Below are 15,253 nucleotides of genomic sequence, written 5' to 3' on the forward strand. Positions count from 1 at the left end.
CACCACTCACCGCACCTACAACAACCCTCACCACCACTCACCACTCACCACTCAGTAACCTAAGCTGTGGTAATAATAAACTCCCTCCATTACCACAGCTGCTTCACTGATACCACAGATAATATCACCGCCACCACAAACCACCACAGCAACATGAAGACGAAGGAAACTTAACCCACAAGACCATCAGGTTAATCCAGTGTAGTGTGTCACAAGTCAACAGTGGATCATGAGTGGTGATGTTGACGCCGAGAATAATGAATCATAATATATTCATTTGTCAAGAGGCCAAGATCAGAACTGTACATCTGAGCCGTTCAATATAGTGTTGGTGATGGTGTTGTTAGTGTCAGCCATGGTTGGTGATGGTGTGTTTAGTGTCAGCCATGGGAGTTGTTGGTTATGGTGTGGGCAGTGTCAGCCATGGGAGTTGTTGGTTATGGCGTGGTTAGTATCAGCCATGGGAGGTGTTGGTTATGGTGTGGTTAGTGTCAGCCATGGGAGTTGTTGGTTATGGTGTGTTTAGTGTCAGCCATGGGAGTTGTTGGTTATGGTGTGGTTAGTATCAGCCATGGGACGTGTTGGTTATGGTGTGGGCAGTGTCAGCCATGGGAGGTGTTGGTTATGGTGTGGTTAGTGTCAGCCATGTGGAGGTGTTGGTTATGGTGGTGTGGTTAGTGTCAGCCATGGAGTTGTTGGTTATGGTGTGGCAGTGTCAGCCATGGAGTTGTTGGTTGCGGTGTGGTTAGCGTCAGCCATGGGAGTTGTTGCTGGAGTTATGGTGTAAAGTGCAGTGTCAGCCAGGGAGTTGTTGGTTATGGTGTGGTTAGTGTCAGCCATGGGAGCTGTTGCTATGGTGGTTAGTGTCAGCCATGGAGTTGTTGTTGGTTATGGTGTGGTTAGTGCCAGCTATGTGAGGTGTTGGTTATGGTGTGGTTAGTGTCAGCCATGGGAGTTGTTGGTTATGGTGTGGTTAGTGTCAGCCATGGGAGTTGTTGGTTATGGTGTGGTTAGTGTCAGCCATGGGAGTTGTTGGTTATGGTGTGGGCAGTGTCAGCCATGGGAGTTGTTGGTTATGGTGGTTAGTGTCAGCCATGGGAGTTGCTGGTTACAGGTGGTTAGTGTCAGCCATGGGAGGTGTTGGTTATGGTGTGGTTAGTGTCAGCCATGGGAGTTGTTGGTTATGGTGTGGGCAGTGTCAGCCATGGGAGTTGTTGGTTATGGTGGTTAGTGTCAGCCATGGGAGTTGTTGGTTGTGGTGTGGGCAGGTCAGCCATGGGGAGTTGTTGGTTATGGTGTGGCTAGTGTCACCATGGGAGCTGTTGGTTGCGGTGTGGTTAGGCCAGCCATGGAGTTGTTGGTTATGGTGTGGTTAGGGGTGTCAGCCATGGGATGCTGGTTATGGTGTGGTTAGTGTCAGCCATGTGGGAGTTGTTGGTTATGGTGTGGTTAGTGTCAGCCATGGAGGTGTTGGTTATGGTGTGGTTAGTGTCAGCCATGGGAGTTGTTGGTTATGGTGTGGTTAGTGTCAGCCATGGGAGGTGTTGGTTATGGTGTGGTTAGTGTCAGCCATGGGACTTGTTGGTTATGGTGTGGTTAGTGTCAGCCATGGGAGGTGTTGGTTATGGTGTGGTTACTGTCAGCCATGGGAGGTGTCGGTGTCACTCGTAATTGCTACTCTCACTTTAGGTTAATTTCCTCTCCTCACCAAACAGTCAGTATGTAGACAATTTTCGCAATAGTTACGGCCAGACACAGCTGAGCCACGCTAGTGCTCCCCAAGTAAAGGAGATTTTTCGTTTACTCTGAGTAATAAACCCTTGACTGTCTGGTTTATTCGCTGTTGACAGTTTCACAGTTCTCGAGCTGATACTAGTTTACCTTCAGTCAGTAAATGTCTGTATTATTATGGATGGTTCGCTGGAACACCTGGACACGAAACTTGATATGACCCTCCATGAGTGTGGCAGAGACCCAGGCTGTTGTGGACATTGAGGCCAGTGAGTTGTATTTACCAACAGCTTAGTTGATTACGTGATGACGAAGGTTGCCAGGACTCATCAGGACCTAATTAGACTCTTAAGGACTCTGGTGGTGTGGTCCTAGTAATGGTCGCGTGAAGGATCTTGTTTTGGTGTCTCCAAGTGTGACTGCCACCACCTGTTGTGTGTCGTTGTCCGTCACTCCCACCTGGTGTGATTCACCATGCCCATCTGGTCCTGCCTACCAGTCCACTTTGTCATAACTACGCCTCTACACCCGTGCATGATATGGTCAGAGGTGTGACGACATTGTGGTTGCATATGACATAGTTAACGACTGCTGGGTGCCTCATGGTACTGCGATGCTAGTATTCTCTCTGTAACCAAAGGGACCCCCAGCTGGTTCGAATCTCGGCCAAGGAGACACCTCATCCTCACACCATGGGAGGAGCACCACTGTAGGCACCTGGGAAACAAACATTCTTCCGGGAGTTTCCATAATTGCTAGGGTGAAGGAGAACGTCAGGCGATGGTACTGCCGCTGTTTTGTTTTTCCCACATCTCGAGTAATGTTGATACCGTTCAGTAATTCTCAAAAGTTCGTATGCCAACTTTTCCTACTGTCTCACGTAAGCAATAACTCATTTATAATGTGTTGGGACTCATGTTACCAGATAGGTTTTCTCCCTCGTGTAGGAGGAAAAATTAAGGCTGTAACCTTCTGGGAATTTAATCAGAGGCGTAGGTCGTGTTCGTGTGTCACACCCAGGATGACCTTATTGAACCTTAATTACCATCATGAGGTGTGTGTGTGTGTGTGTGTGTGTGTGTGTGTGTGTGTGTGTGTGTGTGTGTGTGTGTGTGTGTGTGTGTGTGCACTTATAATTGGACGAATAACAAACACACCAATAAATGAGAAGTGGCTCACAACGATGATGAAAGAGGGACAGAAGCAGGAGCAAGACATAGTACCTGGATGAGAATGATGTGAGAGGGAGAGAGGGGGCAGGTGTGAGGAGAGGGAGCAGGTAGACAGGTATTTACGGTTTTGTATGTTAGGCAAGAGGGTGGAGAGGGGCACACCAGAGAGGGGTAGACGCCAGAGAGGGGTGTAGACGCTAAGAGAGGGTGGGCGCTAAGAGAGGGGTAGACGGGAAGAGAGGGGTAGACGCTAGAGAGGTAGACGCCAAGAGGGGCAGACACTAAGAGAGGGCAGACGCCAGAGAGGGGGTAGACGCTAAGAGAGGGTAGACGCTGGAGAGGGGTGACGCTAAGAGAGGGGTAGACGCTAGAGAGGGGTAGACGCTAGAGAGGGGTAGACGCTAGAGAGAGTGGGTGCAGACGCTAGAGAGGGTAGATGCCAGAGAGGGTAGACGCCAGAGAGGGTGGTAGACGCAAGAGAGGGGTAGACGCTAAGAGAGGGGTAGACGCCAAGAGAGGGTAGACGCTAGAGAGGGGCAGACGCTAGAGAGGGGTAGACGCCAGAGAGGGGTGAGACGCCAAAGAGGTAGACAAGAAAGGAGAAGATGCTGACAGGGAGAGAGGAGAAGATAAGAGGATAGAAAGGGGAACGACGAAGGGAGAAGAGGGAGAGTGGATGGGGTGGGAAGGGGATATGCCAGCTTGAAGCGACGAATAAGCTGGGCAGGCACACCCCTCCCCTTCTCCCTATCCTTCCTCATCTCCCCACCCTCTCCCCCAGGTACTCCCTCCCCTCCCTTACTAATGTGAGGGGAAGGGTAATGAGTGCATGTGGTGGGGGATTTGAGGTGGAGGGAGCAGGTAGAGGGGAGATATGTAGCTGAATACATCATATTTTCTCTCTCTCTCTCTCTCTCTCTCCATTTAATCAGCTTTCCTTCCTCACCTCCCACCCCTTCCTCCTTCCCTCTCCTTCCTCCTTCCCTCTCCTTCCTTCTTCCATCACCCATCCATCCTCCCTCCTTCATTCCTCTTCCCCCATTCCCCCTCCCTTGCACTTCCCTTCCCTCCTTATGTTTTTATAAAGGTTCAGAGGAAGAGGGGAAGAGGAGAGAGAGAGAGGGGTGAGGGTGGGGGAGAGAAGGAGAGGGCTACAGGTGAGGAATAAAGGAGGAAGGTAGGGGTGAGGGAGGGCAGTGAGGGAAGGTAGGGTGAGGAAGGTGAGGAAGGTGAGGAATGGCAGGAGGAAGGCGAGGAAGGTAGGGTGAGGAAGGCGAGGAAGGTAGGGTGAGGAAGGTGAGGAAGGTGAGGACGGCAGGGTGAGGAAGGTGAGGGCGGCAGGAGGGGTGAGGAAGGTGAGGACGGCAGGGTGAGGGCGGCAGGTGGGTTGGCTCTGATATGTCGATTGTTGCAGGATGGTGGGTGTCGTCTTGAACCTGGACCACCACCACCACACACCACCACCACCACCACCACCACCACCACACCACCACCACCACCACCACCACCACCCCCCACCACCACCACCACCACCACCACCACCACCACCACCACCACCACCACCACCACCACCACCACCACCACCACCACCACCACCACCACCACCACCACCACCACCACCAATTAACACCACCACCACCACCACCACACCAATGACTATTATCATCGCCCCACCACCACCACCACCACCACCTGCACCACCATTGCCACCACCACCAAAATGCATGCCACCACCACCAAAATGCATCTTATTGCCAATCAGTCAATGCGTCATGCAGCTAATCATGCCTCTTATAATTCTCCAATCACTGCGTCTTGTAGATAACAAATCAGAGCGTCATGCAACCATTCAGTGCGTCATACAACCATTCAGAGCGTCATGCAATCATTCAGAGCGTCATGCAATCATTCAGAGCATCATGCAATCATTCAGAGCGTCATGCAATCATTCTGAGCGTCATGCAACCATTCAGAGCGTCATGCAATTATTCAGAGCGTCATGCAATTATTCAGAGCGTCATACAGCCATTCAGAACGCCATACAACCATTCAGGGCGTCATGCAACCAGTCTACGCGTCTTGTAACCAGTTAATTAGTATGCCACATTGCCAGTCAATTCGTACTGTAGGCATTGAGTCATGCAGAGTGAAATGGAGTGGCGTGCATGACAATAACGAGGGTCTCAGTACTCACCACTAGAAGACGCCACCACTACCACCAACACTATTCCCACCACCAACAACACTACCACCACCACCACACTACCACCACCACCACCACACAACATCCAGCTATCACCACTACCACCAATCACCGCGTGCGTGTGTGGGGATGGTTATTGTGGTGGTGCTTGGTACAGCTAATGGAACGAGGCGGAGGAAGAATGAAGGAAGACAGAGAGGGTGATAACAGGAATAAGTACATGTTTTTGGCCCGATGCCGAGGACCCAACCACGACGATGGTGGAAAAGGCGTAGCTGAGAGAGAGAGAGAGAGAGAGAGAGAGAGAGAGAGAGAGAGAGAGACCACACGGGTATCCCTCTGTCACACTGCATGGTGGGCACAGAGAGGAGACGGAGAGAGAGGTAGAGAGGAGTAATGGTGGAGGTGAAGACGGAGATGACACTTCCGGTACGCCAGTCATGCCTCCTAGTTACGCTCCTCAGGAACGCCAGGTGAGCACAGCAGAGCACACTGCATGTACACACGTCAGATACACACGCCAGGTACACGCATTTGGTACACGCACCATGTACACACTTCAGATACACACGCCTGGTATACACGCCAGGTGTACACACCAAATACACACGCCAGGATTACACATCAGGGTACACACGCCAGGTACACACGCCAAGTGCACACGCCAGGTGTATTGAAAGACTGGATGATACTGAACACCATACAAACATCTCAAAGTAACACCTACCGTCGCCATCCTCCCTCCCTCCCTCACACCTCCTCCTCCTCCAGTGACCCAGGCTCACCATCTGGCTGGGTCACCACACTCACTAGTCACCCTCGTCCATTATCTTCCCCATAATTTGACCTAATGAAACATATAATAATGGTTGCCCCTCGTGTTACGAGGATGGCCGGCCCAAGGGCCACCTAGGCGTGAATTTGTTTAAGGTGTAGAAGCTATCGCCAACACAACAACCACACCCTGAGCTAACGAGTTGCACGACCCAGTGTCAAGGAATAGTCCGCGAAGACCGGACAACTCGCCAACTGCACTGGCTAACCTTTACCATAGAATACGATCCGCAAATCGATTAACATCCAGGTTCCCACATAACAAGTTAGATGCGTCTGTCAGCTGATATTAAAGCAAGGAAACATATGTACGAAGCCTTGGAACTCAGGATTAGTTTGTTGCGTATTGGTGTCTTCATAAACAAGAGAAAATCGATTGGGAAAGTTTGAGAAATACTGTGCCAAAAGAGTGCCAGTTTGCTGCTCTTATGTATCATGTTATGGGAGTAAATTTAACCTACGAACCACTAAGAATGCCGGTCAGTTTAAGGGGTATTCTTCCCTTCGTGTTTGTGGGTAAAATTGATTGAGGAACTTTTGAGTATCGTGTGTGTTAAGAGTACCAGTTAAATACCCTCGTGTCTGGTGGAACATTAACACAGGAAGTTGTGAGCCTCGGGGTGCCGGGGTGAGTGTGTTGGGCAGGTCGCCGTTACGTTACACTCCCTGGCCCAGAGAACCGGTATGTTGGGCACCACAGTGGGCCCACCAGCAGGAGGCCGCCCCTCCCTCCCTCCCTCCCTCCCTCCCTCTCACCTGGCGGAGCAAATGATTGTCATTGGTGGGGTGAGGGGAGGAGCTGGTGAGGACCTACTGTATACTCGTGCCATAAAAGAAACACTTGTTGCAGACAGAAAGCGGGCGAACGTTAGTCTGGCGTAGCCTTCATAAACCTGTCATAGTCATGCCTGAGGGGGCCAAGACCTGCCTGCTGGTAACCACTGCTCGTCCCGCTAAAGAACGCCACTGCAGACATAAAGCGAGAGAACGTTAGCCTGGTGTAGCCCCCAGCGTTTACGTGACATTGCCAGGTGTAGCCATGAAAGAAATAAACTCCAGGCGGTGTTGATTGCTCCTCCGGGCGGCGCTGTGGATGGTATGGGCTCCTAGAACCACAGGGACCTTTACACTGAGTTCACCTGGGATTTGCTAGGCTCTCCTGGGCTTACCTGGGACTATATGGATTACTAACTAGGATCTGGGAGCTGCAATCTGTCTAATGGTTTGTACAAGAGTAAGTGTTTCCCGGGTGGGCGAGGATATATTTATTTATTTATTTCTCTCTATTATTTTTCATCCATGACCGAGATTCACCTAATTGGCAATAGAATGGTGGGAAGGGAAGAGTGCGTGCGTGGTATTAGACGAAGTTACGTGTGAAAGTAAAACGACTTCAGCTAGACACCACTCTTTCCCCAAGTGTTCGTCAGGCAGTGTTTGCCACCAAGAACAATGATTAGTGCCAGGTGTTCTTCCTCTTAACCCGGCCATGATGTGCTTATGGTAGATATTACAGCCAATTTGCGTTCGACCTCGCTGCTTCTGCCGAAATTGGTGTTTTTATGTAGTAAGTCAACGAGCGTTTGCCTGTATTAAACCATCATTGGGAGGTGTGTGTGTGTGTGTGTGTGTGTGTGTGTGTGTGTGTGTGTGTGTGTGTGTGTGTGTGTTTAGCTAGCGTGGTCCAACTAACTAGCTTGGGGAAGTATTTTTAGCTTGTTGACGCCTGGTGAGGAGGAAGAAGAAGTGGGAAGGAGTAAATAAGATGTAGAAAGAATGAGAAACAGGTGAAGTTGAAGTGAAAAGAAGGAGAGCGGTAAAGAAGGGAGTGAAGAAGGATGAAAGGAGAAGGGAGGGGAAGTCAAAGGATGAAAGAACGAGAAAAGGAAAATGGAAAAGAAGAGAGGAAGGATGGAAAGTGAAGGGTGATTAGGAAAGCCTGGAGAAGACCTTGGGCGTGTGTCTGTTCTCCCACAGTTACCGGGAGGAGTTCGTGTGACGTGTGTGAGGAGACGCGGGTGTCAGAGGACGAGGCGTGCATGGTGAGGGTCACGAAAAAGAGGTAGATACTCAGCGTCTGACAGCCCCTACCACGCCTAGCAGCCCCCGCGCCCCCTCTCCGTCACGCCAGGCAGTCATTTACCACAGGCAGTCCCTCAGTACGTCTAGCAGTTCCCCGAACCTCATAGTCCCTTACACCTGACAGTCTCCCACGCTTGGTAATAACCGTACCTGGCAATTCTACACGTCTCCCCCACCACACATGACAGAACCCCATGGCAATCCCATACCCCTCCCCATCACGCCTGGTAGTCCCCAGCACCGCGCCTCCTTTTCACCACGCCTGGCAGTCCCCAGCGACTGGCAGTAAGCAGCCCTCCGCGTCTCTTCCCCAACACTTCTGGCAGTCCCTAGCGACTGGCAGTCCCCAGCGACTGGCAGCCCTCCGTGCCTCCTTCTCACAACGCCTGGCAGTCCCCTGCGACTGGCAGCCCGCTCCTCCTTCCCACCAAGCCTGGCAGCCCCGCGGTGCGCGCCAGCCAGCCAGTCATTCAGTAGCGGAGCAGCGGCCAGACAGGAAGGATCAGACGGGCCGTAGTGTGTGGTGTTCTCAGTCTGGCTCACTCGCCTACCTGGTCACCCACGACCCTTGCCCGCACCTTAACCACTGTGATTACTTGTGTAGTGGTGTACCTGTGTGTGGGGGAGGTGTAGTAGCCTGTAGTGGAAAGAGAACTCCAGTGCTCAAGATACCCCAGGTAGAGAGAGAGAGTGTGTGTGTGTGAGAAAAGAGAGAGAAAAAAAGAATCGCGGTCATGAAGTTTTCGTGCATGCCAATGGGGTTGCTGGAGGAGGTGGTGAGGTGAAATTCTGTGGCGTTAGAGACAGTGAACTTGTGAAACTGGACAATGTTTTGAGGGAAAAGTTTAAACTTATCAGTGAGATAAAGAAGACTGTTTTAAACAGTTAATGAAAGAAGATGTATTGGAAATTCACCTGTGAGAGAGTCGCTAAAGTGTGACCCTTGCGAGACCTACCTAGAAAAAGGCTTCCTGTGTGGTTGGTTAAGCAAGGGTGTCGCAACCTACCTGGAATGTTGCGAGGACACCTGCACCCTTGCCCCTGGTGACGTACAGTACGTGGCACACTTGATGGGGACGCTGGCAAAGGACAGGTGTTGGTAGAGGTATACATGAGGGGAATGAGAAAGGTTTATATAAGTGTTGGGCGACGGTTGTTGACGTTGGGGGACTGTTGTGATGTGCAGTCCCCCACAGGCTTGATGTGTAAGTGATGCTCAGGTAGCGTATGGGGGAAGGGGCCCAGACTTCGAGGGTGACAACCTGATCCTCCAAACTGTTGTTACTTGAAGCACTCAACACCAGCATGATGACAAATATTATAAAGAAACTTATACATTATATTCTTAAAGATACTGGTGTTGTGCAATGTCTCTTACCCGAGTTGAGAATAAGACAAACTTTCTACATTATTGTACTTCCTTCTCGCTGACCGAACCTTACACATTCTACCAGATCTTTTACTCCAACAGTCTCAGTACTTGTGTGTAATTTAGGAACCAGATCTTGACTAGTATCCGTGTGTAAATGATGACATACAGCTGACGTCGATGTTCCGAGGTCTTCCCAGTAGTGAGGATGATGTATTGTATTAGTGTAAGTAAGCAGTGAGTCTCCAGTGTGTATTACGTAACTAGTTTGGGGGAATTTTCCGGGTTTAATAATTGTGAAAATCCTCTTTGTCTATCCGTAATGTTGGTGAGGGATGGTTATTGTGGGTCGTAGTGTTGGTGATGGATGGTTATTGTGGGTCGTAGTGTTGGTGAGGGATGGATGTTGTGGGTCGTAGTGTTGGTGATGGATGGTTATTGTGGGGTCGTAGTGTTGGTGATGGATGGTTATTGTGGGGTCGTAATGTTGGTGATGGATGGTTATTGTGGGTCGTAGTGTTGGTGATGGATGGTTATTGTGGGGTCGTAGTGTTGGTAAGGGAGAAGGACGTCAAGGGAGGCTTAAGGATACAACTTAATATACAGAGAAGGGGCGGCAGAGGAGTGGAAATCCCCCTCCATCCCTCCCTACTCCTTCCCCGTCAGTAGTAACACATACGAAGGACTGCCTCACCCACCCTGCCTCACCCACCCCTATCCTCTCCCTCTACATAAGTGATCTTTTTCCTGGTGTTAATATGAAATGTTTACCGTATCGACTCGTTGCTTCAGGTGCTCCTAAGGGTTTAATACACCGTCACGAAATCACCTTAAAAGTAATTACTCCTTTAACTAACATGTATTATTGTTTCATTATATTGGATCACCTGAAGGTTTAATCATCAGGTGAAGTATACTGAGGTTATTTAATATTTATTTAGGTGGAAAAAATCTCGTATGAAAAACTTTACATCGATCGGTTTATTTTTTTCACTTATGTATTCATACGTCTATCTGTGTGTTTGTGTATGTGATTGATAGTAAATTCATCTGGTTATTTTTTTGTGGATTGTTAACACCCCCCCCCCAAAAAAAAAATCCCGAATGCCTGATTGGTAGTTGACGTTAGTACTGTAATTAAATGTTTACTTAATTCATTCAGTAATTACAAATGAGATCTGATGTTGCTTAAATTATTTGTGTAATTTACGTATCTCTAATTACTTACATTAAAAAAAGTAATTATTCTTCGATTTTTTATTAATTACTTATATATTAGTTATACATATTAATTATTTTCTCTTAGTAAAAGAAAAAGATAAAATTGTCCCTTAGATAAAAAATAAAAATCAACTCGTTTATTATTTTTATTCAGAAGTATAATGTATAAATTTATTCACTTACCGTTGATCAAAGAAGACGGATATGCATTTACCTCCCTGACTGACATATCCTTATTATCTAGTTGTTTATATACTTCCTCCCTTTATCTAGTTGTTTATATACTTCCTCCCTTTATCTAGTTGTTTATATACTTCCTCCCTTTATCTAGTTTATATACCTACTCCCTTTAGGTATCTGGCGTAAACAAAAGGAATAATTATCACAAACTTGGCGAGTCGTGGCTTCATCCTAATACTCCCACAGGAATACTTTGTGCACCAGGAATTTAATTTAGTGTTTAATGAAGGATTCCTAAGTTGATTGAGTCGGTGGCTATTTGTGGCTGAGCGTTTAAGGGTGATTGGATTGGCTGGTGATGATGACGTGTACAGTATCTTATTGTGGAGATTCGTTATTCCCTTTGTATGTAATCTTATCCAATCCGTAATGTAACTTAAACTTACGTGTGGTAATTTGAATGTAACTTAATCTTGTTCCTAAATTAACTTAATCTGATTTTGTTCTGCTCCTAGATTAACTTAACCTAATTTATCCTTTTCCTAAATTAACTTAACCTAACTTGTCTCATCCCCTCACCTTAATTATAATTTAAATTGCCTTAACCCCTATCAAACTTACTCTTAACTTGACCTCACACTAGTCTAACGTACCCTTAACCTAATCTAGTTCACCACTGCAAGTCCAAGGATTGGTTACGCATAATTTGACAGAGAGTTGGGATTATGTCAGCGTGATTGGGTTTGGGTCTTGTTACGGCCAAATGAAACCTTGGATTTTTGCAGTGTGATTGGTCTTGTTATTGTTTGGAGTGATTGGATAGAATTCTTGTTTATAGCCGTTGTGTTGGGGGAGTGATTGATTGTGTAGAGGTTTTGTTTACGTCTGTTATTGATGGTTGAAATTGTTTATAGCTGTTGTTTGGGAGTGAATGGATGGAGGTTATTGTTTGTTTTTAAGATGGAAATAAGTTGTTCTTCTATAGATATTTGTTTGACGACTAGGGAATAGAGTATAAAGGTAGAGAGTCAAGTTTAAGTTAATGTTTCTCTTGCTCTTCTTGGTCCTTGGGAGGGATGAGGGGGGGGGGGGAACTGCTACATGTCTACTGAGAACGGTGTCAGGTCTTCCAGGAACTTCATTGGTGTTTGGACCTTGAGATGCACAACCTTCCGAGCGATAATTTTCGGTTGGTGAGGATCTGGTCTGTATCAGAAGAACTCAGACCTGACGTAGACTGTGTATTGAATATTCAGTGGGTCTAACTATGGCATAGAGTATAGACGGTGTTTTAAGTGGTACTCAGACTTTAGTATTCGGAGGTATTTAGACTGGCGCTAGAGTGTGTGTGTGTAAGGACTTGGTTTGTGTCATGGGTTGGTATTTTGAGTGGCCTGAAGCATGTATCATGTATCCCCTCACACATATGGAGGTCGTGCAGGTTATATACAGTCACATTGCGTCACACTCGACTACTGGAGAGAGGAGGATGTGGGAATAAACTTGGCTGTAAGGTTATATCATAGGGGTTAGTGGATGCATAATGATACGACAGTCATAATATGTGGTTGTGGGTTTATACAGAAGGACCCTGTGTTATGCGTAAAGCAGGAATATATAATGCATGTGGTCATACAGAAGGACAGAGCCTTTGAAACTCTCTGAAGATTGAAGAGTAACACAGGACTTGGTGGAGACTCTGGGGGTCAGGAGTTTGATAGGGAACATTTTTAAGGGTCCTGTACTGGAGGGTCGGGTGTGGGACGTCCCTGGAAGGCGGTGATGCATCACGCAGGAGGAAGGACGCCACGTTCATTACCCAGCGGACGCAGCTAGCATACGGGATGTTTGTGAAAGTCGTCCGCCGCGGTGAAACGAGTGAGTGGAGTGAGCGTTCAGAGTCGAGGTGAAGTTGTGGTCCCCGCCACCTTGACTCTGGTGGCGCTATTTCTACTTCGTTTATGTTTCGACGACATTTATTCGTAGTTTCGTCTGTACGTTAATATTTTTATCATACTATCATTATTGTTTTGGTGTTCTCTTTGTTGGTGTGACTCACTTTCCTCGCTGGAGTGAATGTTATGGATTTTCCTGGTTTGCTGTGTTTCAGCCTCGTCTGTCTCAGTGTATTTTTTGTGCCACTAATTCAGACGTGATTTATTTAGGTGTATTAGTGGTCAAATTTTTCAAGAATTTCAATAGAGTTTAACCAGTTCTTTTAGAGATACTTGTCTTTTTGTAACAGTTCACATTTCCGTGTTCCAGTGTTGTTTTTACCCCACAGCCCTCTATTGTCGGTCATTCTTCTGGGTGTGAATAACTTCATTGTCTCCGTGTTGTGTATATCAGCCGTTCAGTGTCTTGTGTACATTGTGGATTGTTTCAGTATTGGATTTCATCACTCTAGTGTCTCTCTCGAGTGCGTTCCTGGAGTGTGTGGTCACTGATGATATCTCAGCCGTCAAGAGGAGCATATATATTGGCCCAGTCTTCCGGTACTGGACGCTAACACCGGAGAAGGAAAAGGTGTTTGGGGCCATTGAAATCACTTGACGTTTAACCCCCCCACCCCGACCATTGCTTCATTACTACCATCCCTCTATTGGTGGTTCCAAACTACAACTACTGCCACTGCTTCGATACACAGTACTTTAAATTCGAATCCAGTTCATCGTGGATCTATGCACATGGAAATTTAAACGTATTAAGTAGTGGACGTGAATACAAATACATCTCTTTTGTGTTATAGTTCTTCGTTTTAGTAGGAATTATGGTGGACAATTTTTACGTTTCATGATATTTAACAAACTTGAAACCTCATAAATGAATAAAATAAATAAATAAAGAAATAAAAATTAAAAAATACACAAAACGTAACTCCGCATCATCAAAAACCTCCACTAAGTCCCCTCCCCCTTCCCCTCACCCCCCTTCCCCCTCACCCTCTCCCTTCCCCCCTCCCCCCCTTCCCCTCACCCCCCCTTCCCCTCTTAAATGTCCTTCCCCCCTCGTGTGATTCGAAGCTCCGACTTCCGGAAAAGAACTTCAACTCTGTAACCCTCTAGTCTAGCAGGAACGACACCTGAGAAACCATGAACGTCTGTCTCTACACTGGGGAGAGTCGTGATAGAGTATATTTCCCTCCAACGTTGAGAGAATTGTAGAGGGGAGAGAATGGGGAAACCCATCTGTAATTCTTGAACTTCAACACGCCTTGACCTCGATTATCTCTGTTCAGTGTCATAAAGAGTGTGCTGTGAGTGTACGTTGAGGGTTATGGTCGAGTGTATGTTTGGAATATTTTGTTTGTGTGTGTGTGTGTGTGTGTGTGTGTGTGTGTGTGTTTTATGGACATCAACACAAACAAACTCCTAAACATTCATGACCTGATCAAAACATAGGTGATAAAGTAGTATTTGTCACACACACACACACACACACACACACGTCTTGGTAACTGATGGTGTAACAATAATCATATCACGTTATCACCTTCAGGAAAAATAAACCATGACAAACTTGAACTCCTTCGTCTCCTGCACCTACGGGAACATGTCCTGCCGTCAACACTGAATGTTTCCCCGTACCGGCGTTTTGTTTTTCTTGTTTAAATTTTCCTTAATCACTTTTTTTTAATTATAACTGGAGGTTGATTGAGAAGTAGAAGGAAGGTGGATGATAGATAGGTAGATGGAACGCGGATAGAGGGATCCATAGATGGAACGCGGATAGAGGGATAGATAGATGGAATACGGATAAACTGATGTATGATAGATGGAGATGGAAACGTTGACAGTTAATAGGTGGACAGACGAAAGTTTTATTATCGATGGCAAGGAGGATGGTACACACACACGCACACACACACACACATACACACGCACACACACACACACACACAGGTGCATCGGTGATCACAAACAGGATGTTGGAACCGTGACTTCAAGAAAAAAAAATATATATAGATATATATATGTATTTATATATTACACATGAAGACAGACGAAAGGAGGAGAGAGAGAGTAATTAAATTTGTTTCTTGGAGAGTAGAAGAACATAAGTAGACATAGGGAAGAAAGGAAATGAAAATAGAGAAGAAGAAAAATAGCATAGTTGATAAAAGGGGAATGATGGGTGTGTAGAGTACGAGGGTGGTCTCTGTTTATAAGTTGTGAAGACGTGAGCTTTTGTGTCGTGAGGGGCGTTCTCTATGGCAACACCCTGTACCCTCCCTCCTTTACCGTCCTCCCTCCAATAACCTTCACTCCTGCTGTTTGTTTTAACCTTCCACCAGCTCTATCTCTCCTCCTTATTTCGTCATTCGTAATATAGATCACGTTGTTGTTTTTTTCCAATTGTTACCGAATTGTTTACAGATTCTGAATCGTAATTGTTATTCAGGAAACGTCAATACAACTACGGGTTTTGATGGAAGTTGAGGATCAGTCTTTTGTTTTTTCT

The 15,253-nt window shown here is 46.9% G+C and overlaps 1 protein-coding gene across 5 annotated transcripts in view; it reads left to right on the top strand.

The window, feature by feature from the left end:
- The first annotated feature begins 8,201 nt into the window (after positions 1 to 8,201).
- Positions 8,202 to 15,253, top strand: part of LOC121854548 (rho guanine nucleotide exchange factor 10-like) — a 64,321-nt gene continuing 57,269 nt past the window's right edge. For 2 of the 5 annotated variants that reach the window (XM_042349225.1, XM_042349227.1), the window contains exon 1: positions 8,566 to 8,699. Coding sequence is in view for 2 of the 5 variants with exons in the window: in XM_042349229.1 (XP_042205163.1) it covers positions 8,217 to 8,699 (483 nt within the window). In the remaining 3 variants the exon portion in view is untranslated. Of the gene's footprint in view, positions 8,700 to 15,253 lie in introns of all 5 variants that reach the window. The other 3 variants (XM_042349229.1, XM_042349230.1, XM_042349226.1) reach the window with 3 other exon arrangements.

The sequence above is a fragment of the Homarus americanus genome, unplaced genomic scaffold, assembly GCF_018991925.1.
Source record: "Homarus americanus isolate GMGI-L3 unplaced genomic scaffold, GMGI_Hamer_2.0 scaffold49658, whole genome shotgun sequence".
Classification (NCBI taxonomy): Eukaryota; Metazoa; Arthropoda; class Malacostraca; order Decapoda; family Nephropidae; genus Homarus; species Homarus americanus.